The sequence below is a fragment of the Hylobates moloch genome, unplaced genomic scaffold, assembly GCF_009828535.3.
Source record: "Hylobates moloch isolate HMO894 unplaced genomic scaffold, HMol_V3 SCAFFOLD_9, whole genome shotgun sequence".
NCBI classification, from domain to species: domain Eukaryota; kingdom Metazoa; phylum Chordata; class Mammalia; order Primates; family Hylobatidae; genus Hylobates; species Hylobates moloch.
Window position 1 is genome coordinate 26,525,364 of NW_026652284.1, and position 26,506 is coordinate 26,551,869.

Sequence of the window (26,506 nt, forward strand, 5' to 3'; positions counted from 1 at the left end):
AGAATCACTTGAACCCAGGAGGTGGAGGTTGCGGTTAGCCGAGATGGTGCCATTGCACTCCAGCCTGGGCAACAAGAGCGAAACTCCGTCTCAAAAAAGAAAAGAATAATTAGCTAGCCTTTTACTTTGAACATCTCCAATTTTGGGGATTTAGGACAAATACAGTTTTATTTAAGGGAAGTTTTTGAGACTGTTTGAGAATACTGAGGTGGGATGAAACTAAAGGGTTTGAGTAGAAGGTTAGAGGTTGGTGATCAAAAGAACTACTTTTTTTTTTTTTTTTTTCTGTCAGCAGGGAAAAAATAACTACTCTTTAATTACTTTACCAGTTTTGCTTCTGTGTGATCTGATGATCCACTTCTTACAGGTCATTTGGAGCCCTCCAAAGGGACTTTGCTGAAGCAACACCAACACCTTTGCTGAGTCATTGTGGGCTTTGGTGAAACCATAGGAATATATACTGTCATGATACAGGGTGAGGGCTTCTCATCTAATAAACATATATTGAGGGTCCACTAGATGCCAGGTACTGTGCACAGCCCTGTGGATGATAAGTTGATGGAGACAAGGTTGCCCTGCCATCAAGGAGCCCATCATATAGTGGAGAGTGAACATGGGAAGCTGAGGTGCAAAGGGAACATAAGAGGTGTGCATACCAATAAAAATTAGAGACAGTAGGCCGGGTGCGGTGGCTCACGCCTGTAATCCCAGCACTTTGGGAGGCTGAGGCAGGCGGATCACGAGGTCAGGAGATCGAGACCATCCTGGCTAACATGATGAAACCCCGTCTCTACTAAAAATACACAAAAAATTAGCCGGGCGTGGTGGCGGGCGCCTGTAGTCCCAGCAGGGAGGCTGAGGCAGGCGAGTGGCGTGAACCTGGGAGGCGGAGCTTGCAGTGAGCCCAGATGGCGCCACTGCACTCCAGCCTGGGTGACAACAAGACTCCGTCTCAAAAAAAAAAAAAAATTAGAGACAGTAGAATGCAGTCAAATAGTCAGAGACTTGGATACCAGCTGAGTCCATATGCCAGTTTGTAGTATGATCTTGGGCAAAGTCACTTGACTTCTGTGGCCTCGCTTTTTCCTTCTGAAAAATGGTAAAGATGCTATCTTGTTTCCCCTGTCACCTCAGGTGGTATAAGGAGAATATGACTTCAAGAACAAAAAACGCTTTGATTTCTTCAAAGGACTTTGCAATTGCTATAAAAATTCAAGATGTCAGTATTGATAGTTTTATAACACAGAGCTAAGATATCTAGTTATCATTATCAGGATATGGTAACAATACCCACTAATACTTAGTTTATGCTATCTGAATGTTTAAATTTTTTAATGGAGTACTGTTATACAAAATAACTTACTTTTTTTTTTTTTTTGAGTCAGAGTCTTGTGCTGTCCAGCCTGGAGTGCAGTGGCATGACCTTGGCTCACTGCAGCCTCCGCCTCCCAGGTTCAAGAGATTCTCTTGCCTCAGCCTCTCCCGAGTAGCTGGGATTACAGGTGCCTGCCACCACACATAGCCAATTTTTTTTTTTTTTTTTTTTTTTTAGTAACGGGGTTTCACCATGTTGGCCAGGCTGGTCTCGAACTCCTGACCTCAAGTAATCTGCCCACCTCAGCCTCCCAAAGTATTGGGATTACAGGTGTGAGCCACCGTGCCCAGCCACAAAATAACTTTTTATCAGATTTTTTTGGTCTCTATTCATATTAACTACACCAAGATCAAGTTACAAAAAGTTGTCAGCCGGGTGCCATGGCTCACGCCTGTAATCCCAACACTTTGAGAGGCCAAGGCAGGTGGATCACTTGAGGTCAGGAGTTCGAGACCAGCCTGGCCAACATGGTGATAGCCCGCCTCTACTAAAAATACAAAAATTAGCCGGGCCATAGTGGCATGCGCCTGTAATCTCAGCTACTTGGTAGACTGAGGCAGGAGTATCGCTTGAGCCTGGGAGGCAGAGGTTGCGGCAAGCCGAGATTGCGCCGCTGCACTCCAGTCTGGGTGAGAGAGTGAGACCCTGTCTCAAAAAAAAAAAAAATTGTCATATCTCTTGCCATAGCAATGAAGTAAGCTACTCATCAGTCTCCCTACACCTCTGTACAGTTATTAGGCCTTCTATTTGAATAAATATAAACTTCATTTCAGGACAAAATATATAGAGAGTGGCAAAACTATGAAATTATTTAACTTGCTTGAAAGATTAAAACTGAACTCAACTTTAATTCTAGGCCCTGGGCCAGCCCTTCAAAGCATTGGAAAGTCGTGAAATTGATGTGTTGCTCTCTCTTTTCCAGCTGAACTGTCCCAAGCAATAAACAGTGGTACATTGTTATCAAAACCGTCCCCACCCTTACCACCTAAGAGAGGCATTCCATCGACCTCAGTACCCACCTTGGAGTCTGCTGCTGCCATCACCACAAAAACACCAAGTGATGAAAGAGAGAAGAGCACGTGTTCTATGGGCTCTGAACTTCTACCAATGATCTCACCTCGCTCTCCGTCCCCCCCACTGCCTACTCATACACCTCCAGAGCCTCCACGCACCCCTCCATTCCCTGCTAAGACTTTTCAAGTTGTGCCAGAAATTGAGTTTCCACTATCCTTAGATCTACACCAGGAGATTCCCCAGCAGGAAGATCAGAAAAAGGAAGTCCCCAAGAGGATATTGGACCAGAACTTTGGGGAGCCCCATATACCCTCTAGGCTGCCTCCACTCCCACTGCATATTCGAATCCAGCAGGCCCTCACCAGCCCACTTCCCATGACTCTTCCTCTGGAGGGTTCTCACAGAGCTCATTCATTGCTTTTTGAAAACAGTGACAGCTTTTCTGAGGACAGCAGTATGCTGGGTCGGACCAGGTCTCTTCCCATCACTATTGAAATGCTGAAAGTGTAAGTGCCTTTAAAGCTTGCCTCTTATTTCTCCTTTACTCTAGATAGCGCTGCTTGGAAAAAAATTACTTATAAAAAGAAAATGTGGGCCAGGCACGGTGGCCCACACCTGTAAGCCCAGCACTTTGAGAGGCTGAGGCGAATGGATCGATCACTTGAGGTCAGGAGTTCAAGACCAGCCTGGCCAATATAGTAAAACCCTGTCTCGATGAAAATAACAAAAATTAGCCAGGCGTCGTGGCACATACCTGTAATCCCAGCTACTCGGGAGGCTGAGGCAGGAGATTCACTTTAACCAGGAGGTGGAGGTTGCAGTGAGCCAAGATTGTGCCACTGTACTCTAGCCTGGGCGACAGAGCGAGACTCTTGTCTCACAGAGAAAAAGAAAATGTGAATAAATTTTTTTTTTTTCCCAGATGGAGTCCTGCTCTGTCGCCCAGGCTGGAGTGCAGTGGCACGATCTCAGCTCACTGTAACCTCTGCCGCCCAGGTTCAAGCGATTCTCCTGCCTCAGCCTCCCGAGTAGCTGGGACTACAGGCATGTGCCACCACATCCGGCTGATTTTTGTATTTTTAGTGGAGATGGAGTTTCACCATGTTAGCCAGGATGGTCTTGAACTCCTGACCTCAGGTGATCCACCTGCCTCGGTCTCACAAAGTGCTGGGATTGCAAGTGTGAGCCACCGTGCCCAGCAATGTGAATAAATTTAAAGTACAAAGAATACTCTGCCAAAAGGATAAGTTATAGAATTTGGACTCTTTCTTTTTTTAATCTTATCTTAAAACTTTATTTTTATTTATTTATTTATTTATGTTTGAGACAGGTTCTCACTCTCTCACCCAAGCGGGAGTCAGTGGTGCAGTCTTGGCTCACTGCAACCTCCACCTCCTGGGCTCAAGCAATTCTCCCTCCTCAGCCTCCCGAGTAACTGTGACTACAGGCGCACGCCATCACACCCAGCTAATTTTTATATTTTTTGTGAGAGATGGGGTTTTGCCGTGTTGCCCAGGCTAGTCCTGAACTCGTGGGCTCAAGCAGTCTGCCTGCCTCAGCCTCCCAGAATGCTGGGATCATGGGTGTGAGCCACTGCGCCTGGGCAAATTTCGACTTTCTACTCTCGTGATTTTTTTTTTTTTTCATGGAGATTTTTGTGATGACACAAAATTTACAAAATTATGTACATGAAAAATTACAACCGCTAGTTTTATATACTTCAGGGAAGGCATTGTACAATGTTGTGCTTAAGAGCATTCACCTTGGAGTGAGACAGCCCTGGGTTCAAATTGCAGCACTACCACTCTTAGCTTATAGTAGTGTTAGGTTACTTAAGCCTTCTGCTCTTTAGTTATTTCATCTCTAAATGGGAATAATATGTACTCTGTAGGCTTGTGAGAATGACATTAGACAAATTCTGGAAAGCACCAGTGCCTAATAAGTGGTAAAGCTGGGATCTGAACCTTTAGATTAAAACCTGCTAAAAAGTTTCTTAGCAAGATTGTTAAAGGGAAAGAATTATAAGTTACCTCATTCATAGATTTTTTTTATTTATGGTTATTTCAGTCCTTTGTCTTTTTTTTTTTTCTTTTTGAGATGGAGTCTCACTCTTGTCACCCAGGCTGGAGTGTAGTGGCACAATCGAGGTTCACTTCAACCTCTGCCTCCTAGGTTCAAGAGATTCTCCTGCCTCAGCCTCACAAGTAGCTGGGATTACAGGCGCCTGCCACCACGCCGGCTAATTTTTGTATTTTTAGTAGACACAGGGTTTCACCATGTTGGCCAGGCTGGTCTCAAACTCCTGACCTCAGGTGAATTTGCCCACCTCCGTCTCCCAAAGTGCTGGGATTACAGGCATGAGCCACCACGCCCAGTCTTTATTTCAGTCCTTTGTCTTAAAAGTCAGTTATCCTCTTTGTTTCTAAAAAGAAAATATAATTATGTTAATGTGTTAGTCCAGACGATGAAGAAGAGGAGGAGCAAACCTGTCCATCCACATTCAGTGAAGACATGACACCTACCTCAGTCATTCCTAAATTACCACAGTGTCTACGGGAGGAAGAAGAAAAGGAGAGCGACTCTGATTCGGAAGGTCCCATTCAGTACCGAGATGAAGAAGATGAAGATGAAAGCTATCAGAGTAAGAAAGAGGGAAAAGCAAAACAGAATTCTTTTCCAGATAAAGCTATTTGCTGATCTTAGCAAGTGTCAAAAGAGATATGGAAACAGGTACCTTCTCCCATTAAGTCATCTGGCTAACTGATGTTGGAAGCCACTGTGAAGGACTCCTTGTCCCTATTATCACCCCTCTGTTAAAACAAGCCAAGACAGGGGTCCAAGTAGATTGAGTCACTCAGGTTTTAGGTTTTCATTTTTTTTGTTTTAATTTTTTTTTTTTGACAAGGTTTTGCTCTGTCACCCAGCTGGAGTACAGTGGTGCAATCGTAGCTCACTGTAGCCTCGAACTCCTGGGCTTAAGTGACCCTTACACCTCAGCCTCCCAAATAGCTAGGACTACAGATGTGTGCCACAACTGGTTAGGTTTCTTTGATTTTTTGTTTTGTTTTTTGTTTTTGTAGAGACAGGGTCTTGTTATGTTGCCTAGTCTTTTTTTTTTTTTTTTTGAGACAGAGTTTTGCTCTTGTTGCCCAGGCTAGAGTGCAATGGTGCAATCTCGGCTCACCTTAACCTCCGCCTCCCAGGTTCAAGCAATTCTCCTGCCTCAGCCTCCCAAGTAGCTGGGATTACAGGCATGTGCCACCACGCCTGGCTAATTTTGTATTTTTAGTAGAGATGGGGCTTCACCATGTTGGTCAGACTAGTCCCAAACTCCCGACCTCAGGTGATCTGCCTGCCTCGGCCTCCCAAAGTGCTGGGATTACAGGAGTCAGCCACCGCGCCTGGCCATAAAGGATTTTTTTTTTTTTTTTTTTTTTAGACGGAGCCTTGCTGTGTCACCCAGACTGGAATGCAGTGGCACAATCTCAGCTCACTGCAACCTCCGCCTCCCGGGTTCAAGCAATTCTCCTGCCTCAGCCTCCCAAGTAGCTGGGATTACAAGCGCCTGCCACCAGGCCCAGTTAATTTTTTTGTATTTTTAGTAGAGGCGGGACTTCACCATGTTGGCCAGGCTGGTCTAAAACTCGACCTCGTGATCCGCCCACCTCCCAGAGTGCTGAGATTACAGGCGTGAGCCACTGCCCAGGCTGTTATTGAACTCCTGACCTCATGTGATCCCCCTGCCTTGACCTCCCAAAGCTCTAGGATTATAGGCATGAGTCACCGTGCCTAGCCTATTTTTAATTTTTATAGATATATAATAGTAGTACATATTTATAAGGTACATGAGATATTTTGATATAAGCATGTGTGTATGGGTAATTAGGCTATCCACCTCAAGCACTTATCATTTGTTTGTATTGGGAATATTCCACATCTACCTTTCTGGTTATCTTGAAATATACAATAAATTATTGTTAACTATAGTCACCCTATTGTGTACCGAACACTAGATCTTATTCCCTTTTTTTGAGACAGTGTCTCACTCTGCAGGCTAGAGTGCAGTGGCACAATCTCAGCTCACTGGAACCTCCACCTCCTGGCTCAAGCGATGCTCCAGCCTCAGCCTCCCAAGTAGCTGAGAACACAGGTGTCAGCCACCACGCCCAGCTCATTTTTGTATTTTTTTGTAGAGACTGTTTCACCATGTTGCCCAGGCTGGTCTTGAACTCATGAGCTCAAAGTGATCTGCCCACCTCAGCTCCCAAAGTGCTGCAATTACAGGCGTGAGCCACCACGCCCAGCCTAGATCTTATTCCTTCTATCTAATTCTGTTTTTATACCCATTAACCAGTCTCTCTCTTCCCCATCCTCTCTACCCTTCCCTGCTTCTGGTAACCACCATTTTAATTATTACCTCCATGAGATCAACTTTTTTAGCTCCTACATAAGAGTGAGAACATACAACATTTATCTTTCTGTGCCTGGCTTATTTCACTTAACATAGTGTCCTCCAGTTCCATCCATTTTGTTGCAAATGACAGGATTTCTTTCTTTTTCATGGCAGAATAATATTCAATTGTGTATATACACCATGTTTTCTTTATCCCTTCATTTATTGATGGACATTTAGTCTGATTCCATATCTTGGGGATTATAAATAGTACTGCAAGAAGCATGACTGATTGATTTGCTGATTTCCTTTCTTTTGGATATGTACCCAACAGTGAGATTGCTGGATCGTATGGTAGTTCTATTTTTTTTTTTTTTTATAGACGGAGGCTAACTCTGTCACCAGGCAGGAGTGCAGTGGCACGATCTCAGCTCACTGCAACCTCCGCCTCCCAGGTTCAAGCGATTCTCCTGCCTCAGCCTCCCAAGTAGCTGGGATTACAGGTGTGTACCACCACGCCCAGCTCATTTTAGTATTTTTTTTTTTTTCAGTGGAGATGGGGTTTCACCATATTGGCTGGGATGGTCTCAATCTTTTGACCTCATGATCCACCTGCCTTGGCCTCCTAAAGTGCTGGATTACAGGCATGAGCCACCACGACTGGCCCGGTAGTTCTCTTTTTAAGGGTGTTTTGTTTTTTAAGGAGAGACGGAGTCTTGCTGTATTGCTCAGACTGATCTGAAACTCCCAGCCTCAAGCAATCCTCCTGCCTTGGCCTCCCAATGTGCTGCATTACAAGCATGAACCACCTCATTTGGCCTATTTTCAGTTTTCTGAGGAAGCTCCATACTGTTTTCCACAATGGCTGTACTAATTTCAGGTTTTTGTTTGCCCCCAATTTTAAAACTATTCACCTAAGTGCCTCTAATCCCAGCACTTTGGGAGGCCGAGGCCGGTGAGATCAGGAGCTTGAGACCAGCCTGGCCAACATGGTGAAACCCCATCTCTTCTAAAAATACAAAAAATTAGCCGGGCATGGCTGGCCATGGTGGCTCACACCTATAATCCCAACACTTTGGGAGGCCGAGGCAGGCGGATCACCTGAGGTCAGGAGTTCGAGATCAGCCTGGCCAACGTGGTGAAACCCCATCTCTACTAAAAATAAAAAATTGGCTGAGCATGGTAACAGGCGCCTGTAATCCCAGCTACTCAGGAGGCTGAGGCAGGAGAATTGCTTGAACCCGGGAGACGGAGGTCGCAGTGAGCCAAGACTGCGCCACTACATTCCAGCCTGGGTCACAGAGCGAGACTCTGTCGCCAGGAAAAAAAAAAAAAAGAGGTCAGGCGTGGTGGCTCACACCTGTAATCCCTGCACTTTTGGAGGCCGAGGCAGGTGGATCACCTGAGGTCAGGAGTTCAAACCAGCCTGGCCAACATAACCAAACCCCGTGTCTACTAAAAATACAAAAAATTAGCTGGGTGTGGTGATGCTCGCCTATAATCCCAGCTACTCAGGAGGCTAAGGCAGGAGAATCGCTTGAACCCGGGAGGCGGAGGTTGCAATGAGCCAAAATCGTGACACTGCACTCCAGCCTGGGCAACAAGAGCAAAAGCTCTGTCTCAGAGAAACAAACAAAAAAACCAATAACAATATGGAGTAGAGGAAAGGTGGCACGTGGGCTAAGGTGAAAAGATAAAAGTGATGTTTTCCCTTTGGTCTAATGAACTTATTGCCACAGGGCAGAGAAAAATAAACATTTTCATACCCGCACATCTTTGCAAATAATTGAGTCCTGATTAATTAAAGTAGAAAGGCAGCTTTAAAAACAGACAGACTATGAGGTGTTAGTATGAAAGCCTTTATGTTTTAATTCAGAGGGCTGTCCCATGTTTAGATTCTCTCTCCTGTAGCAACTCTTACCAAGGAGGAAAAATGTAGAGGCCTGATAGAAGAGAAAAGATACCTTTTAACCATCTCAGTCCATCTGGCTAAAAAGATTTTTAGGCGTCTTTAGCTTTACCCCCACCTCAGTGTTTGGCTGGATCATTTGAGGCCAGGTGGGAACTGAGAATTAAATATTGTATTTGTTCAGACTCTTGGCTAGCTCCAGGTAAGGTTGAACCTTTGGCTTTAAGCCTCAAGTTCTACATTTTTTTCTTCCCCGTGTGCAAAGGTGCTCTCGCCAACAAAGTGAAGAGGAAAGACACACTGGCAATGAAGTTGAACCACAGACCCAGTGAACCAGAGTTGAACCTGAATTCTTGGCCTTGTAAAAGCAAGGAGGAGTGGAATGAAATACGGCACCAGATTGGAAACACACTGATCCGGTAGGCCTTTGCTTAGATTCGCCTGATTGATTTGGTTATGCCAGTGTTGTGTTAGATGTTGTTAGATGTGTTGTTTTTTTGTGTGTGTTTTGTTTCGTTTTCTGAGACAGAGTCTTGCTCTGTCACCCAGGCTGGAGTAGTGGCGCGATCTCGGCTCACTGTAACCTCCACCTCCCAGGTTCAAGCAATTCTCATGCCTCAGTCTCCTGAGTAGCTGGGGTTATAGGTATCTGCCACCACGCCAGGCTAATTTTTGTATTCTTAGCAAAGACAGGGTTTCGCCATGTTGGCCAGGCTGGTCTCGAACTGCTGGCCTCAAGTGATCACCCACCTTGGCCTCCACAAGTGTTGGGATTACAGGCGTGAGCCCCTATACCTAGTCTATATGTTTACTTTGTTGTGGAGTATTCATTTATCTTTTTTAGTGTGATTTTTTTTTTCTTTTGAGACGGGGTCTTGATCTGTCACCCAGGCTGGAGTTTAGTGGTTCAATCATGGCTCACCACCTCCAACTCTTGGGTTCAAGGCACCCTCCCACATCAGCCTCTTGACTAGCTGGGTCCTCAGGCATGCGCCACCATGCACTGCTAATTTTTGTAATTTTTTGTAGAGACAGGGTCTCTCTGTGTTTCCCAGGCTGGTCTCGAACTCATGGCCTCAAACATTCCTCCCACGTTGCCCTCCGAAAGTCCTGGGTTATAGGTGTGAGCCACCACACCCATCACTTTGAGTATAATTTTTAAAAATACATACTGGGTTTTGTATGAAAGGAGAGAAGGTTAGCACTCCACTTGACAAGGATGGAAGAGGCCCTTTGGGCCTGACAACACACATACAAGGCATTGCCACCTACTACGTGGCATCTAACTATCTTTACAAAAAAAGAAAAGAGGCTGGGTGCGGGGGCTCATGCCTGTAATCCTAGAACTTCGGGAGGCCGAGGTGGGCAGATCATCTGAGGTCAGGAGTTCAAGAACAGCCTGACCAATATGATGAAACCCCATCTCTACTAAAAATACAAAAATTAGCCAGGCATGGTGGCATGCGCCTATAGTCCCAGCTACTTGGGAGGTTGACATAGGAGAATTGCTTGAACCCAGCAGACAGAGGCTGCAGTGAGCCGAGATCGCGCCACTGTACTGCAGCCTGGGCGACAGAGTGAGACTCCATCTAAAAAAAAAAAAAGAAAAGAAACAAAAATGTATATATTGGACACAGTTGGGTAACCTCTAAGAATCTGGAAACTGAAGATGTAGCTGCCTGTGAGAGCTTTTATTTTATTTTATTTTATTTTATTTTATTTTATTTTATTTATTTTATTTTTGAGATGGAGCCTCGCTCTGTCACCCAGGCTGGAGTGCAATGGTGCAATCCCGGCTGACTGCAACCTCTGCCTCCTGGGTTCAAGTGCTTCTCCTGCCCCAGCCTCCCAAGTAGCTGGGACTACAAGCTCATACCACCACACCTGGCTAATTTTTGTATTTTTAGTAAAGATGGGGTTTCACCATGTTGGCCAGGCTGTCTCGAACTCCTGACTCAGGTGATCTGCCCGCCTTGGCCTCACAAAGTGCTGGGATCACAGGTATGAGCCACCGCACCTGGCCAGCCTGTGAGAGCTTTAAACCATGAGATAGACATATGGTTTTGCAAAAGTTTCTACAGAAATCAGAATGGTTCCCAGAACAGAAAGGCTCCTCTGTCACTTTTTTTATCTGGTTGCTCAACCATAAGATGCCAACCCAATTAACAGTCACACCCATATTTGCATTATATCTGCTTCATATGTTCCATGGAACTGCCTCCTTTCAAAGTGTTAGTATATTTTTCAAGTCGACTGGAACCAAAAGTATAGAGAAACTGAATGCAAGCCAGCTTTCTGCATATGTAACACCGTAAGAATCCAGGTTGTATAGACGGGTTTTTGTTTGACACAGATGTTTCTCCCAATAAAGAGAGGATAAGGAGCTGGAACTCGTGGCACAGTTCCCTACAAAATAATTAATTGATCATGTCTACTAATGAAAATATCTTTTTCTGTACTATTGCAGATACCTGGTTTTGGCTGGGCAAGGTGGCTCACACCTATAATCCCAACATTTTGGGAGGCTCACTTGAGGTGGGAGGATCACTTGAGCCCAGGAGTTTCAGACCAACCCGGGCAACATAGTGAGATCCCATCTGTACAAAAAATTTAAAAATTAGCTGGGCATGGTGGTACATACCTCTAGTCCAGCTATTCTGGAAGCTTAGGTAGAAGGATCACTTGAGCCCGAGAGATCAAGGCCGCAGTATGCTGTGATTGCACCACTGCACTCCACCCTGGGTGACAGAGCAAGACCCTGTCTCAAAAATGTAGAGTGGAAAAAAAAAGACACCTGGCTTTACTGTGTATGCTGTACCTCAGGGCAAGTTTTCCCTTTGTCTTCTAATAGATACTTTTGGATCCAGAAATTGTTCTCTGCAGTTTCTTTAGTTAAACATAATTGTCAGCCTGTATGACCTCTGTGGTCTGACTACTTTGAAATTAAGGGAGAAGGCTGGGCACGGTGGCTCACTCCTGTAATCCCAGCACTTTGGGAGGCTGAGGTGGGCGGATCACTTGAGCCCAGGAGTTCGAGGCAACATGACAAGACCCTGTCTCAACAAAAAAACAAAAAACTTAGCCAGACGTGGTGGCACACATTTATGGTCCCAGCTACTCAGGAGGCTGAGGCAGGGGGATTGCTTGAGCCCAGGAGGGGCTCGAGGTCAGCCCAGGAGGTCAAGACCCAGGCGATCAAGGCCCAGGAGGTCAAGACTGCAGTGAGCTGTGCTCATGCCCCACTGCACTCCAGCCCAGTCATCAGAGCAAAACCTTGTCTCAAAAAAAAAGTAAAGGAAGACATGTTTATTATATAGTAGTTTGAAAAATTACAAAAAAAAAAGAGATAAATCGTGGCCGGACTAGTTGGCTCACGCCTGTAATCCCAGCACTTTGGGAGGCTGAGGCGGGCGGATCATGAGGTCAGGAGATCGAGACCATCCTGGCTAACACTATGAAACCCCGTCTCTACTAAAAATACAAAAAATTAGCCAGGTGTGGTGCTGGGCCTGTAGCCCAGCTACTCGGGAGGCTGAGGAAGGAGATGGCGTGAACCTGGGAGGTGGAGCTTGTACTGAGCCGACATCACGCCACTGCACTCCAGCCTGGGTGACAGAGCAAGACTCCATCTCAAATAAAAAAAAAGAGATAAATTAGCCATAATCCTATACCCTATAAGCCAGGATTTGGCAAACTTTTTCTGTAAAGAACCAAATAGTAAATATTTTAGGATAGGGTGCAGTGGCTCATGCCTATAATCCCGGTACTTTGGGAGGCCAGTGTGGAAGAATTGCTTGAGGCCAGGAGTTTGAAACCAGCCTGGGTAACATAGTGTAAGACTCTATCACTACAAAAATAAAAATAGGTCAGGCACAGTGGCTCACACCTGTAATCCCCGCATGTTTGAAGGCCAAGGCAGGTGGATCACGTGAGATCAGGAGTTCCAGACCAGCCTGGCCAACACGGTGAAACCCCATCTACTAAAAATACAAAAATTAGCCAGGCGTGGTGGCGCCCACCTGTAATCCCAGCTACTCAGGACACTGAGGCAGGAGAATCACTTGAACCCAGGAGGCAGAGGTTTCAGTGAGCTGAGATCACACCATGGCACTCCAGTCTGGATGACAGAGTGAGACTCCATCTCAAAAAATAAATAAATAAATAAAATAGCCAGGCATGGTAGCATGCCCCTGTAGTCCTAGCTACATGGGAGGCTGTGGCAGCAGAATTACTTAAGCCCAGTAGTCTATATACTAGACAGGGTATAAATATAGTTATATTTAATATATATATGTGCGTATGTGTATGTATGTGTGTATATATATTTACACATATATACACATATATACACATATATATATACACACATATATACATATATACACATATATATACATATATACATACACATATATATATATGGATTTGCTGGCCATATAAACTATCTCTTTTTTTTTTTCCTACCTTTAAAAATATAAAAACATGGGTTGGGCGCAGTGGCTCGTGTTTGTAATCCCAGCACTTGGGAGGCCGAGGCGGGTGGATCATGAGGTCAGGAGATCAAGACCATCCTAGCTAACACGGTGAAACCCCGTCTCTACTAAAATTACAAAAAAAATTAGCCGGGTGGTGGCGGGCACCTGTAGTCCCAGCTACTTGGGAGGCTGAGGCAGGAGAATCGCTTGAACCCGGAGGACAGAGGTTGCAGTAAGCCGAGCTCACACCACTGCACTCCAGCCTGGGCAACAAGAGCAAAAGAAACTCTTTCAAAAGAAAATAGTTTGTACATACAGTGGAATATTATTTAATCTTAAAAAAGAAGGAAATCCTACAATATGCTAACAACATAGTCAAACCTTGAGGACATTAATATGAGTAAGCCAGTCACAGAACAATAAATACTGCATGATTCCACTTCTGTGAGGTATCTGAAATAGTCACATTTATAGAAGCAGAGAGTAGAAAGGTAGTTGTCAGGGGCTCAGGGATTGAAGGCAGGGGTGATAGGGAGTTGCTAATAAATAAGTATAAAGTTGTAGCTATGCATGATGAGTAAGTCCTAGAGATCTGCTGTGCAACATTGTGTTTATAGTTGACACTGTGGGCTGGGCGTGGTGGCTCACACCTGTAATCCCAACACTTTGGGACACCAAGGCAGGAAGATCACGAGGTCAGGAGTTCAAGACCAGCCTGGCCAACGTGATGAAACTCCATCTCTACTAAAAATACAAAAATTAGCCGGGTGTTGTGGTAGGTACCTGTAATCCTAGCTAGTCAGGAGGCTGAGGCGGGAGAATTGCTTGAACCCAGGAGGCAGAGGTTTCAGTGAGCCGGGATCCCGTGCCACTGCACTCCAGCCTGGGCAAGCAGGCTCTGTCTCAATCAATCAATCAATCAATCGTTAATACTGTATTGGCCAGGTGCGGTGGCTCACGCCTATAATCCCAATACTTTGGGAGGCTGAGGCAGGCAGATCACAAGGTCAGGAGTTCCAGACCAGCCTGACCAACATGGTGAAACTCCGTCTCTACTAAAAATACAAAAATTAGCCGGGTATGGTGGCGCGTGCCTGTAATCCCAACTACTCAGGAGGCTGAGGCAGGAGAATCGCTTGAACCTGGGAGGCAGAGATTGCAATGAGCCAAGATCATGCCACTGCACTCCAGCCTGGGCAACAGAGTGAGACTCCATCTCAAAAATAATAATAATAATACTGTATTGTACACTTAAAAATCTGTTCAAAAGGTACATCTCACAGTAAGTGTTATCACTATAAAATAAGATTGAAATTAAAAAAAATACACACAATGAGAGACCACCACGAGTACACTAGGATGGCTAAAGTTATGCAATTTAAAAGACTGACAAGGCTGGGTGTGGTGGCTCACCCCTGTAATCCCAGCACTTTGGGAGGCCGAGGCAAGCAGATCACCTGAGGTTAGGAGTTCGAGACCAGCCTGATCAACATGGAGAAACCTCATCTCTACTAAAAATACAAAATTAGCTGGGCATGGTAGCACATGCCTGTAATCCCAGCTACTTGGGAGGCTGAGGCAGGAGAATCGCTTGAACCTGGGGAGCAGAGGTTGCAGTGAGCCGAGGTCGCGCCATTGGACTCCAGCCTGGGTAACAAGAGCGAAACTCCGTCTCAAAAAAAGGCCAGGTGTGGTGGCCCCACTTGTCATCCCAGCACTTTGGGAGGCCAAGGTGGGTGGATCACCTGAGGTCAGGAGTTCAAGACCAGCATGGCCAATATGGTGCTACCCCATCTCTACTTAAAACACAAAAAATTAGCTGGGCGTGGTGGTACGCACCTGTAATCCCAGCTACTCAGGAGGCTGAGGCAGAAGAATCGCTTGAACCCAGGGGGCGGAGGTTGCAGTGAGCTGAGATCGCATCATTGCATTTCAGACTGGGGGACAAGAGCGAGACTTCATCTCAAAAACGAAACAAAACAAAAAAGACTGACAATATAGGCCTGGTGCAGTGGCTCACGCCTGTAATCCTAACACTTTGGGAGGCCGAGGCAGCCAGATTATTTGAGGTCAGGAGCTTGAGACCAGCCTGGACAACATCACGAAACCCTGTCTCTACAAAAAATACAAAAGTTAGCCGGGTGTAGTTGCCTATGCCTGTATTACCAGCTACTCGGAGAGAGGATCCCTTGGGCCCTGGAGGTCAAGGCTGTAGTGAGCCATGATCGCACCACTGCATACCAGCCTGGGTGACAAAGTAAGACCATCTCAAAAATAAAACTAATAAATAAAATAAAAGACAAGGCCAGGCATAGTGGCTCACGCCTGTAATCCCAGCACTTTGGGAGGCCAAGGCAGGCAAATCACGAGGTCATACGTTCAAGACCAGCCTGGCCAACATGTTGAAACTTCATCTCTACTAAAAATACAAAAATTAGTTGGGTGTGGTGGTGCACACCTGTAATCCCAGCTACTCAGGAGGCTGAGACAGGATAACTGCTTGAACCCGGGAGGCAGAGGTTGCAGTGAGCCAAGATCAGGCCACTGCACTCCATCCTGGGTGACAGAGCAAGATTCTGTCTCAAAAAAATAAATAAATAGCCGGGCGCGGTGGCTCACGCTTGTAATCCCAGCACTTTGGGAGGCCGAGGCGGGCAGATCACGAGGTCAGGAGATCGAGACCACGGTGAAACCCCGTCTCTACTAAAAATACAGAAAATTAGCCGGGCGTGGTGGCGGGCGCCTGTAGTCCCAGCTACTCGGAGAGGCTGAGGCAGGAGAATGGCGTGAACCCGGGAGGCGGAGCTTGCAGTGAGCCGAGATCGCGCCACTGCACTCCAGCCTGGGGGAGAGAGCGAGACTCCGTCTAAAATAAATAAATAAATAAATAAATAAATAAATAAATAAATAAATAAATAAAAGACAATACCAGGAGTTGCTGAGGATGAGGAGCAACTGGATTCTCATACACTGGTGATAAGGATGTAAAATAATAGAAGTATTTAGGAAAACACTTTGGCAGTTTTTTAAAAAATTGAACATACCTCTACATATGATCCAGCCATTCCATTGGCTGCTATTAGTAATGGCCAAAAGCTGGAAACAGCCCAAACATCCATCAATAAGTGAATAGATGTGAACAATCTGTGGTATATTCATATAATGAAATACTACTCAGCAGGCAGGGCGCAGTGGCTCATGCCTGTAATCCCAGCACTTTGGGAGGCCAAGGAGGGTGGATCACCTGAAGTAAGGAGTTCAAGACCAGCCTAACCAATATGGTAAAACCCCGTCCCTACTAAAATTACAAAAATTAGCCGGGCGTGTTGGCGTGCAACTGTAATCCCCGCTACTGGGGAGGCTGAGACAGGAGAATTGCTCGAACCCAGGAGGCAGAGGACGCAGTGAACTGAGATCACACCACTGCACTCCAGCCTGGACGACAGAGCGAGACTCCATTTCTCCAAAAATAAAGAAATACTACTCAGCAATAAAGAGGAAAAAATGATTACCAATGTCACAAAATAGGTAGATCTCAGTTATGCTAAGTAAAAGAAGCTGGACAAAAAGAACACATACTGTGAGTCCATTTTACGTGAAATTTTAGAAAATCTCTATGGAAAGCAGATCATTATTTGCCTTGGGTTAGGGAGGATGAAATTATAAAAGAATGTGATGAAATGGGATGGGGTTTATAGGTGGTAAAATTGTGTCTCCCAAAAAGATATGTTCAAGTCCTAGCCCCCAGTACCTGTTAATGTGACTTTACTTGGAAGTGGAGTCTTTGCAGGTATAATCAAGTTACCATGAAATCATTCTGGATTATGGTGGGCTCTAATCCAATAACTAGTGTTATTTGAGAAGAAGGAAATGTGGACACAGACATACACGGGGAGACCACCATGTGACAGAGCAGAGGTCGGGATGATACAGTGTTTTGTTTTTTGTTTTTTTATTTTGAGACGGAGTTTCACTCTTGTAGCCTAAGCTGGAGTGCAGTGGCGTGATCTCGGCTCACTGCAACCTCTGCCTCTCGGGTTCAAGCAATTCTCCTGCTGAAGCCTCCCAAGTAGCTGGGAGTACAGGTACCTGCCACCATGCCCAGCTAATTTTTGTACTTTTAGTAGACATGGGGTTTCACTCTGTTGGCCAGGCTGGTCTCGAACTCCTAACCTCAGGTGATCCACCCACCTCGGCCTCCCACAGTGCTGGGATTATAGGCATGAGCCACTGCGCACGGCCACAGATGATGTGTTTACAGACCAAGGAATGTTAAGGATTGCTAGCAGCCACCAGAAGCATGGAGTGAGCCGTGGAACAGGTTCTCCCTCGGAGCCTCCAGAAGGAACCAACATTACCAATACCTTGATTTTGGACTTCTAGCCTCCAAACCTATGACAGAATAAATTTCTGTTTTTTTGCGGGGCGCGGTGGCTCACGCTTGTAATCCCAGCACTTTGGGAGGCCGAGGCGGGCGGATCACGAGGTCAGGAGATCGAGACCACAGTGAAACCCCGTCTCTACTAAAAATACAAAAAAATTAGCCGGGCGTGGTGGCGGGCGCCTGTAGTCCCAGCTACTCGGAGAGGCTGAGTCAGGAGAATGGCATGAACCTGGGAGGCGGAGCTTGCAGTGAGCCGAGACTGCGCCACTGCACTCCAGCCTGGGCGACAGAGCAAGACTCCGTCTCAAAAAAAAAAAAAAAAAAAATTTCTGTTTTTTTAAGCCACTCAGTTGTGGTAATTTCTTAGAGCAGCCCTAGAAAACAAATACAGGCAGGATGCGGTGGCTCACACCTATAATCCCAGCACTTTGGGAGGCCAAGGTGGGTAGATCACCTGAAGTCAGGAGTTCGAGACCAGCCTGGCCAACATGGCGAAACCCTGTCTCTACTAAAAATACAAAAATTAGCCAGGTGTGGTGGCACGTGCCTATAGTCCCAGCTATTAAGGAGGCTGAGGCAGAAGAATTGCTTGAACCTAGGAGGCGGAGGTTGTTGTGAGTCAAGATTGCACCATTGCACTCCAGCCTGGGCAGCAGAGTGACTCTGTCTCAGAAAAAAAGAAAAGGGGGGCCAGGCGCATTGGCTCCCGCCTGTAATCCCAGCACTTTGGGAGGCCAAGGCAGGCAGATCAGATCACAAGGTCAGGAGTTCGAGACCCACCTGGCCAACATAGTGAAACCCTGTCTCTACTAGAAATACAAAAAAAATTAGCCGGGTGTGGTGGCAGGTGCCTGTACTCAGCAACTCAGGAGGCTGAGTCAGAAGAATCACTTGAACCGGGGAGGCGGAGGTTACAGTGAGCCAAGGTCGTGCTACTGCACTCCAGCTTGGGCAACAGTGCGAAACTCTGTCTCAAAAAGAAAGGAAAGGAAATAAAAACAGAGGTGATATGTTCATTCTTGTAATTGTGATGATGATTTCACAGGTGATATATGGCAAAAGTGGCCAAATTGTACATGTTAAATGTGTACACAGTTGTACATATTTACAGTATTATTATTGTATGTCAGTTATATCGTATTAAAGCTGGTTTGTTCTTTGCTTTTTGTTTTTTTTTCAAAGAACATTTAAAAAGGAAGGCCCAGGCCAGGCATGGTGGCTCATGCCTGTAATGCCAACACTTTGGGAGGCTGAGGTAGGAGGATCACTTAAGGTCTGGAGTTCAAGACCAGCCTGACCAACATGGTGAAACCCTGTCTCTATTAAAAGTTAGCTGGGCCTAGTGGCACACACCTGTAGTCTCAGCTACTCAGGAGGCTGAGGTTGCAGTGAGCCGAGGTGGCGCCAGTGCACTCCAGCCTGGGCAACAGAGTGAGACTCTGTCTCAAAAAAAAAAAAAAAAGGAAGGTCCAGCTGGGCATGGTGGCTCACATCTCTAATTCCAGCCCTTTGGGAGGCTGAGCTGGGTGAATCACTTGAGCCCAGGAATGTGAGACCAGCCTGGGCAATATGGCAAAACACCATCGCTACCAAAAATATAAAAATTAGCCAGCCCAGTCTCTAAATACATACATACATACATACATACATACATACATACATACATACATACTTTTTAAAAAATAAAGTGGGGCAGAGCACGGTGGCTCACGCCTGTAATCCCAGCACTTTGGGAGGCCGAGGCGGGCGGATCACAAGATCAGGAGATTGAGACCACCGTGGCTAACACGGTGAAACGCCATCTCTACTAAAACTAGAAAAACTTAGCCGGGCATGGTGGCACGCGCCTATAGTCCCAGCTACTAGGGCGGCTGAGGCAGGAGAATCACTTGAACCTGGGAGGCGGAGGTTGCAGTGAGCCGAGATCAAGCCACTGCATACCACCCTGGGCGACACAGCAAGATTCTGTCTAAAAAAAAAAATAAAAATAAATAAATAAAATGGAAGGTTCTTGAGGTAGGAGGATCATTTGAGCCTAGGAGGTGGAGCTGCAGTGAGCTGTGATCGCACCATTGCACTCTAGCCTGGGTACAGAGTGAGACCCTGACTCAAAAAAAAAAAAAAAAGGAAGGTCTTGTTCAGAAAGAAAAGTTGTATATAGAATGGGACTGGAAGTTCCTTATGCAAGCAACAAAAGAGTTGAAAAATTTGCAAGTACTAGCTAATTAGCCCAAATACTGTCTGAGAAGTATAAATTAAAAGAAAGAAATGAATAACTTTCTGATTCCAGAAAGACAAATTTTAGTTTTTTTTGGTTTGTTTTTTTTTTTTTGAGATGAAATCTCACTCTGTCGCCCAAGCAGGAGTGCAGTAGTGTGAGCTTCAGCTCACTGCAACCTCCATCTCCCAGGTTCAAGCATTCTCCTGCCTCAGCCTCCCAAGTAGCTGGGACTACAAGAGCACGCCACAACATCCGGCTAATTTTTGTATTTTTTAGTAGAGACGGGGTTTCACCATGTTGGCCAGGCTGGTTTTGAGTTCCTGACCTCAGGTGATCCACCCGCTTCAGCTTCCCAAAGTGCTGGGGATTACAGGCATGAGCCACCACACCTGGCCAACAAATTGTTATTGGTGAATAACATCTCAGAACTGTGATGAGGTGAGATAACTTTATCAAATGCTTCACAGAGAAGACTGAGATTTAAATCATAGAATTATAGAATATCACCCAGAAAGAGACAAACTTAAATTCCAGTGGTTCCTAAACCACTGATTTAAAAACCTAGCTGGGCACGGCCAGGCGTGGTGGCTTACGCCTGTAATCCCAGCACTTTGGGAGGCCGAGGCAGGCAGATCACAAGGTCAGGAGATCGAGACCATCCTGGCTAACACGGCGAAACCCCGTCTCTACTAAAAATAAAAAAATTAGCCGGGTGTGGGCACTCCAGCCTAGGCGATAGAGTGAGACTCCATCTCAAAAAAAAAACCTAGCTGGGCATAATGGCTTGCGCCTATAATCCCAGCAGTTTGGGAGGCCAAGGCGGGAAGATAGCTTGAGCCCAGGAGTTCAAGACTACCCTGGGCAACAGAGTGAGACCCCCCATCTCTATTTTTAAAAAATTTTAAACAAAAAAAATCTAAAGAGTGACATCTGAGTCATAGGAGAAGTTTTGTGGAAAAAAAAAAAAAATCTATATATAGATATATGTAATTTCATTTTTCATCCTGATTTTCTGAATCAGAATTTGTTAACGTTTCTTGGGAATCTGTGTTTTCTAAAAAGTCTCTAATGCTTCTGAAGGAGCAAATTTGTTTAGGAGCCACCAGTTGGGTCCAAACCTTCGCTTCACAGATGAGGACACTGAAGGTCTAACAACTTTTTATGCTAATAGTTCTTATCAAGGTCTAGAACTAGAATCCTGGCCACTTGTTTGCATATACAGTTCCTTTTTATAATGTGATATCTGTGTTAACACTTTTAATGTGAAATTGTTTTATAAACAATCATAAATAAATGAAATATATCAGTTTGAAAATTTGTTGATTTCTTACTTATATAGGGGCTAATATATACTGTGACCAAAAAAATCTTTATAAATAAGATTGGGAGGTTTAACATAAATATTACCTTTATTTATCTCATTTTTAGGCGACTGAGTCAAAGACCAACACCAGAAGAACTAGAACAACGCAATATATTGCAACGTGAGTCCAGTTATGGAAATAAAGTTGTATAGATTTTCTTTGTATGTTTCTGACTTTAATATACATAAAAGAAAAAAGAAGCATTTGCTACAAGGGCTAAGGGAGAGTGTTCCAGCCAGACAAGGACTATTATTTCCCCATGAAGGAACAGAGCTTACCAAGCTTCCTTTGGAAGATGCTATTATGGTATTGTTTAGTGTGCTGTGATACTTTAGAAAGCTTTGTTTCCGTGTTCTCACCGTATCCTGGAACTGCCGTGGGCATTTGGGAGGATTTGACAGTGTATGGGCGATGTGCCCAATTTTTCTGTGTTCAGGGTGCTAAGGAGGTAGCTGTGCATATGGATACCTTTCTATTCCTAGAGTTTGAGGGCTGGGGCCCAAAGCAAGTCCCAAATGCAGCAGTTTTCCTCTTGCTTTAATCCCTTAAGACTTTCTTACCTCTGTAGTTACCAGATGGGACCATATATTTAATTTACTGTCTGTGTACATAATTAACTTCCTGAAATAGCATTCTAATCTAGTACATATTTGATTTGTTTTTCCAGAATATAGAGTGAAATTTGGCCTTAAAAGTCTCCTCACTGAGAAGGTTTGGGCTTCCTTAGGGCTATTTGTGAGCATGTTCAGTCTGACCAATCCATCCCCTGTTCTCTCAGTACTACTTGGTATACACAACTTAATCACTTAGTAAATTTTGTAGTGTGGGTCCCCTTATACACGTATCACACAAAACTCAGTGTGATCGCCATTGCCCGTTCTTAGCAGTTACTCTTGAGCAAGAATCTGCAGGCTTTTCCTTAAAGCGTAAATAGTAAACATTTTGGGTTTTGCAGGCCAAAAAGCAAACGAACAACTATACGTAATAGGTACTTACAAAACCATTTAAAAATGTGAAGACTATTGTTAGCTCATGGGCAGGAAAAATACAGGCAACTGGCGAGACGTGGTGCCATAGTTTGCTGACTCTTGCTCTTAAGTATTTGTATCGTTGACAAGAAAATTGTTTTGTTTAGCCATCCCCAAAGTTAGTATTTTATTCTGATTTGGGCCTATAAGAAATATCTGGGCCGAGGTGGGTTGATCACGAGGTCAGGAGATCGAGACCATCCTGGTTAACACGGTGAAACCCCGTCTCTACTAAAAATACAAAGAAATTAGCCGGGCGTGGTGGCGGGCACCTGTAGTCCCAGCTACTCGGGAGGCTGAGGCAGGAGAATGGCGTGAACCCAGGAGGCGGAGCTTGCAGTGAGCCGAGATTGCGCCACTGCACTCCAGCATGGGCGACAGAGTGAGACTCCGTCTCAAAGAAAAAAAAGAAATATCTGGGCTGGGCACGGTGGCTCACACCTGTAAGGCCAGCACCTGGAAGGCCAAGGCGGGCGGATCACCTGAGGTCAGGAGTTTGACACCAGCCTGACCAATATGATGAAACCTGTCTCTACTAAAAATACAAAAATCAGCTGGGCATGGCATGTGCCTGTCATCCCAGCTACTTGGGTGGCTGAGACAGGAGAATCACTTGAACTCGGGAGGCCGAGGTTGCAGTGAGCCAAGATTGCACCATTGCACTCCAGCCTGGGTAATAAGAGCAAAACTGTCTCAAAAAAAAAAAAAAAAAAAAAAATCTGTAATGTAATTACTAAAACGTTTGATATGCAAATTGTCATTTGTGAGTAATATTCCTTCCTTCTGATTGTCAACTGTAGCTAAAAATGAAGCTGATCGTCAGGCAGAAAAACGAGAAATTAAACGTCGGCTCACTAGAAAGGTACTACTGCCTGTGTGTTCAGTTAACTATATGTGTTATATTTGGATGGCCTATTTGATTGGAAATGAATTCGCATCTGGGCACAGTGGCTGGCACCTGTAATCCCAGCACTTTGGGAGGCCATGGCAGGAGGATTGCTTGAGCCCAGGAGTTCAAGACCAGCCTGGGGAAAAGAGTGAAACCTTGTCTCTACATTTAAAAAAAAAAAAAAGAAGAAGAAGAAGAAAGAAAAGAAAAAGAAAAAAATGAATTTGCAGCCTGGGCAACATGGCAAGACCCCACCTCTACAAAAAAAAAAAAATATTAGCCAGGCATGGTGCTATGCGCCTGTAATATCAGCTACTTGGGAGGCTGAGGTAGGAGTATCATTTGAGCTTGGGAGGTTGAGGCTGCAGTGAGCTGTGATTGTGCCACTGCACTCCAGCCTGGGTGACAGGGCAAGACCCTGTCTCAAAAAAAAACAAAACAAAAAACCACCTGATAACCATAATCACTGGGGGTGGGACCTCCAGGGATCAATAGTGTCTAAAGCTCCCCCAGGTGATTCCAATGAAGATTGAAGCACTGGGTTAGAGGCAATTTGAATGCATGATTGATGCCTAATTATTGGCTTGGTGAACTAAGAGGCTCCGTTTCCTTCAGCTCAGTCAAAGGCCAACTGTGGCTGAACTCCTTGCCAGGAAGATTCTGAGGTTTAATGAATATGTAGAGGTAACAGATGCTCAAGATTATGACCGGCGAGCTGACAAACCTTGGACCAAACTGACCCCTGCTGACAAGGTACCTGGAAAGCACTCTCTTGCTTTTTTTCTCTTTCTCTTTTTCTCTTTATTTGGAGGATGCAAGATACTAACTAGAAGGGAGAACCACAAACAAAACTTCTAGTTTTAATATAATATTAAATTTCAAATCAAGATACAAAATGCCAAGTTGAACAAGTCAAAATGTTATACTAACTCAGTATGCTTTGGTAACTCTACCACCAATACTGAAAGAAAGAAAATCCCTGCTATATCACAGAGTAAAAATACTGGAAGGAATAAATACATTTCAAACAGTGGTTGTTTGGTTAGAGGGAGTTTGGGCTATATATTTTAGTAATTACCAATATTTCATTTTTATGATGCTGTGAAAAACTGTAAAAGCTGGCCAGGCATGGTGGCTTATGCCTGTAATCCTAGCACTCTGGGAGGCCAAGGCGGAGGGATCACTCGAGGTAAGGAGTTCGAGACCAGCCTGACCAACATGGCGAAACCCCATCTCTACTAAAAATAACAAAAATTAGCCGGGTGTGATGGCATGCACCTGTAATCCCAGCTACTCGGGAGGCTGAAGCAGGAGAATTGCTTGAACCTAGGAAGTGGAGGTTGCAGTGAGCCGAGATCATGCCAATGCACTCCAGCCTGGGCAGCAAAGTGAGACTCCATCTCAAAAATAAAAATTAAAATTTAAAATTTAAAAAAAAAAAAAAAAAAAAAAAAAACTAGCCAGGTGCAGTGGCTCACACCTGTAATCCCAGCACTTTGGGAGGCTGAGGCAGGTAGATCTCTTGAGGTCAGGAGTTCAAGACCAGCCTGGCCAACATGGTGAAACCCTGTCTGTACTAAAAATACAAAATAGCCGGGCGTGGTGGTGTGCACCTCTAATCCCAGCTATTCAGGAGGCTAAGGCAGGAGAATCGCCTGAACCCAGGAGCTGAAGGTTGCAGTGAGCTGAGATTGCACCACTGCACTCCAGCCTCAGCAACAGAGCAAGATTCCATCTCACGAAAAAACAAAAACAAAAAAACTATAAAAGCTACAATATATCTTTCAAGATTTTCAAGTATTTTGATTAAACTAGAAATTTTAGGTTTATTATGAGACAGATGGGTATCATTGTGTTGACCTGGTGTCTGGGTTGCCTGTGAGGGGTTGCATTGACTTACAAAGTTAAACACAGTACAGAAAAATGAGAAGTTACACTGCTGTGCAAAGCAGCCAGAAGAAGCTGAAACATTTTTGTTTCTACTCCACAGGCTGCCATAAGAAAAGAATTAAATGAATTTAAAAGCTCCGAGATGGAGGTTCATGAAGAGAGCAAACATTTTACACGGTAAGACCCAAAAGACCCAATCATATATGTGCTAGGTAGAGTTTTCCAAAAAACATTGTTCAGATATGAAGAGCTCTAATGACGTCCGTAAAAAGAAAAACACTCAGTGTTGATTGCAAGACTGCATTCAAAGGGATGTAAAGTATAGAAGCAATAGTAAATGCCTAGGCCAGGTGCGGTGGCTCACGCCTGTAATCCCAGCACTTTGGGAGGCCGAGGCAGGTGGATCACGAGGTCAGGAGATCAAGACCATCCTGGCTAACACGGTGAAACCCCCTCTCTACTAAAAATACAAAAAATTAGCTGGGCATGGTGGCAGGCGCCTGTAGTCCCAGCTACTCAGGAGGCTGAGGCAGGAGAATGGTGTGAACCCAGGAGGTGGAGCTTGCAGTGAGCCGAGATCGCGCCACTGCACTCCAGCCTGGGCAACAGAGCAAGACTCCATCTCAAAAAAAAAAAAAAAAATTAGCCAGGTGCAGGCTGGGCATGGTGGCTCATGCCAGTAATCCCAGCACTTTGGGGGGCTGAGGTGGGCAGATCACGAGGTCAGGAGTTTGAGACCAGCCTAACCAATATGGTGAAACCCCGTCTCTACTAAAAATACAAAACTTAGCTGGGTGTGGTGGCGCATGCCTATAGTCCCAGCTACTCAGGAGGCTGAGGCAGAAGAACTGCTTGAACCTGGGAGGCGGAGTTTGCAGTGAGCCGAGATCACGCCACTGCACTCCAGCCTGGGTGACAGAGCGAGACTCCATCTCAAAAAAAAAAAAAAAAATGGCCAAAAGGTGCAGTGGCACGCTCCTGTAATCCAGCTACTCGGAGGCTGAGGTAGGAAATTCACTTGAGCCTGGAAAATTGAGGCAGCAGTGATCCATGGTCACACCACTGCACTGAAGCCTGGACAACAAAGTAAGATGCCATTGCTAAAAAGAACAGTTTTCACTAAAGGAAAGAGTTATAGAGAATGTGACATTTACGCTAGATCTTAAGGTATATAAAAAAAAATTAATCTGAACAAAAAGGAAGGAAAGAACCTTGTAAGCAGAAGGACCAGTATAGGCTGGGTGCAGTGGCTCACACCTGTAATCCCAGCACTTTGGGAGGCTGAGGCAGGTGGATCACTTGAGGCCAGTTGGAGACCAGCCTGGCCAACATGGTGAAACCTCGTCTCTACTAAAAGTACAAAAATTAGCCGGGCATGGTGGCATGCCTGTAGTCCCAGATACTTGGGAGGCTGAGGCAGGAGAATCGCTTGAACCCCGGAAGCAGAGGTTGCAGTAAGCCGAGATCACGCAACTGTGCTCAACCTGGGCAACAGAGCAAGACTGTCTCTCAAAAAAAGAAAAAGAAAGGGCCGGGCGCGGTGGCTCACGCTTGTAATCCCAGC

At 45.2% G+C, this 26,506-nt stretch overlaps 1 protein-coding gene and 1 pseudogene across 5 annotated transcripts in view; both read left to right on the forward strand.

Annotated features, from left to right (window-relative positions):
• Positions 1-26,506, forward strand: part of PHACTR4 (phosphatase and actin regulator 4) — a 141,565-nt gene that overhangs the window by 109,398 nt on the left and 5,661 nt on the right. For all 5 annotated transcript variants that reach the window (XM_032759508.2, XM_032759506.2, XM_032759507.2 and 2 more), the window contains 7 exons: positions 2,298-2,895; positions 4,846-5,030; positions 8,957-9,110; positions 21,200-21,255; positions 22,964-23,025; positions 23,668-23,805; positions 25,043-25,119. In XM_032759508.2, the coding sequence (XP_032615399.1) occupies positions 2,298-2,895; positions 4,846-5,030; positions 8,957-9,110; positions 21,200-21,255; positions 22,964-23,025; positions 23,668-23,805; positions 25,043-25,119 (1,270 nt within the window). The remainder of the gene's footprint in view (positions 1-2,297; positions 2,896-4,845; positions 5,031-8,956; positions 9,111-21,199; positions 21,256-22,963; positions 23,026-23,667; positions 23,806-25,042; positions 25,120-26,506) is intronic.
• Positions 9,867-9,985, forward strand: LOC116814017 (U6atac minor spliceosomal RNA; annotated as a pseudogene).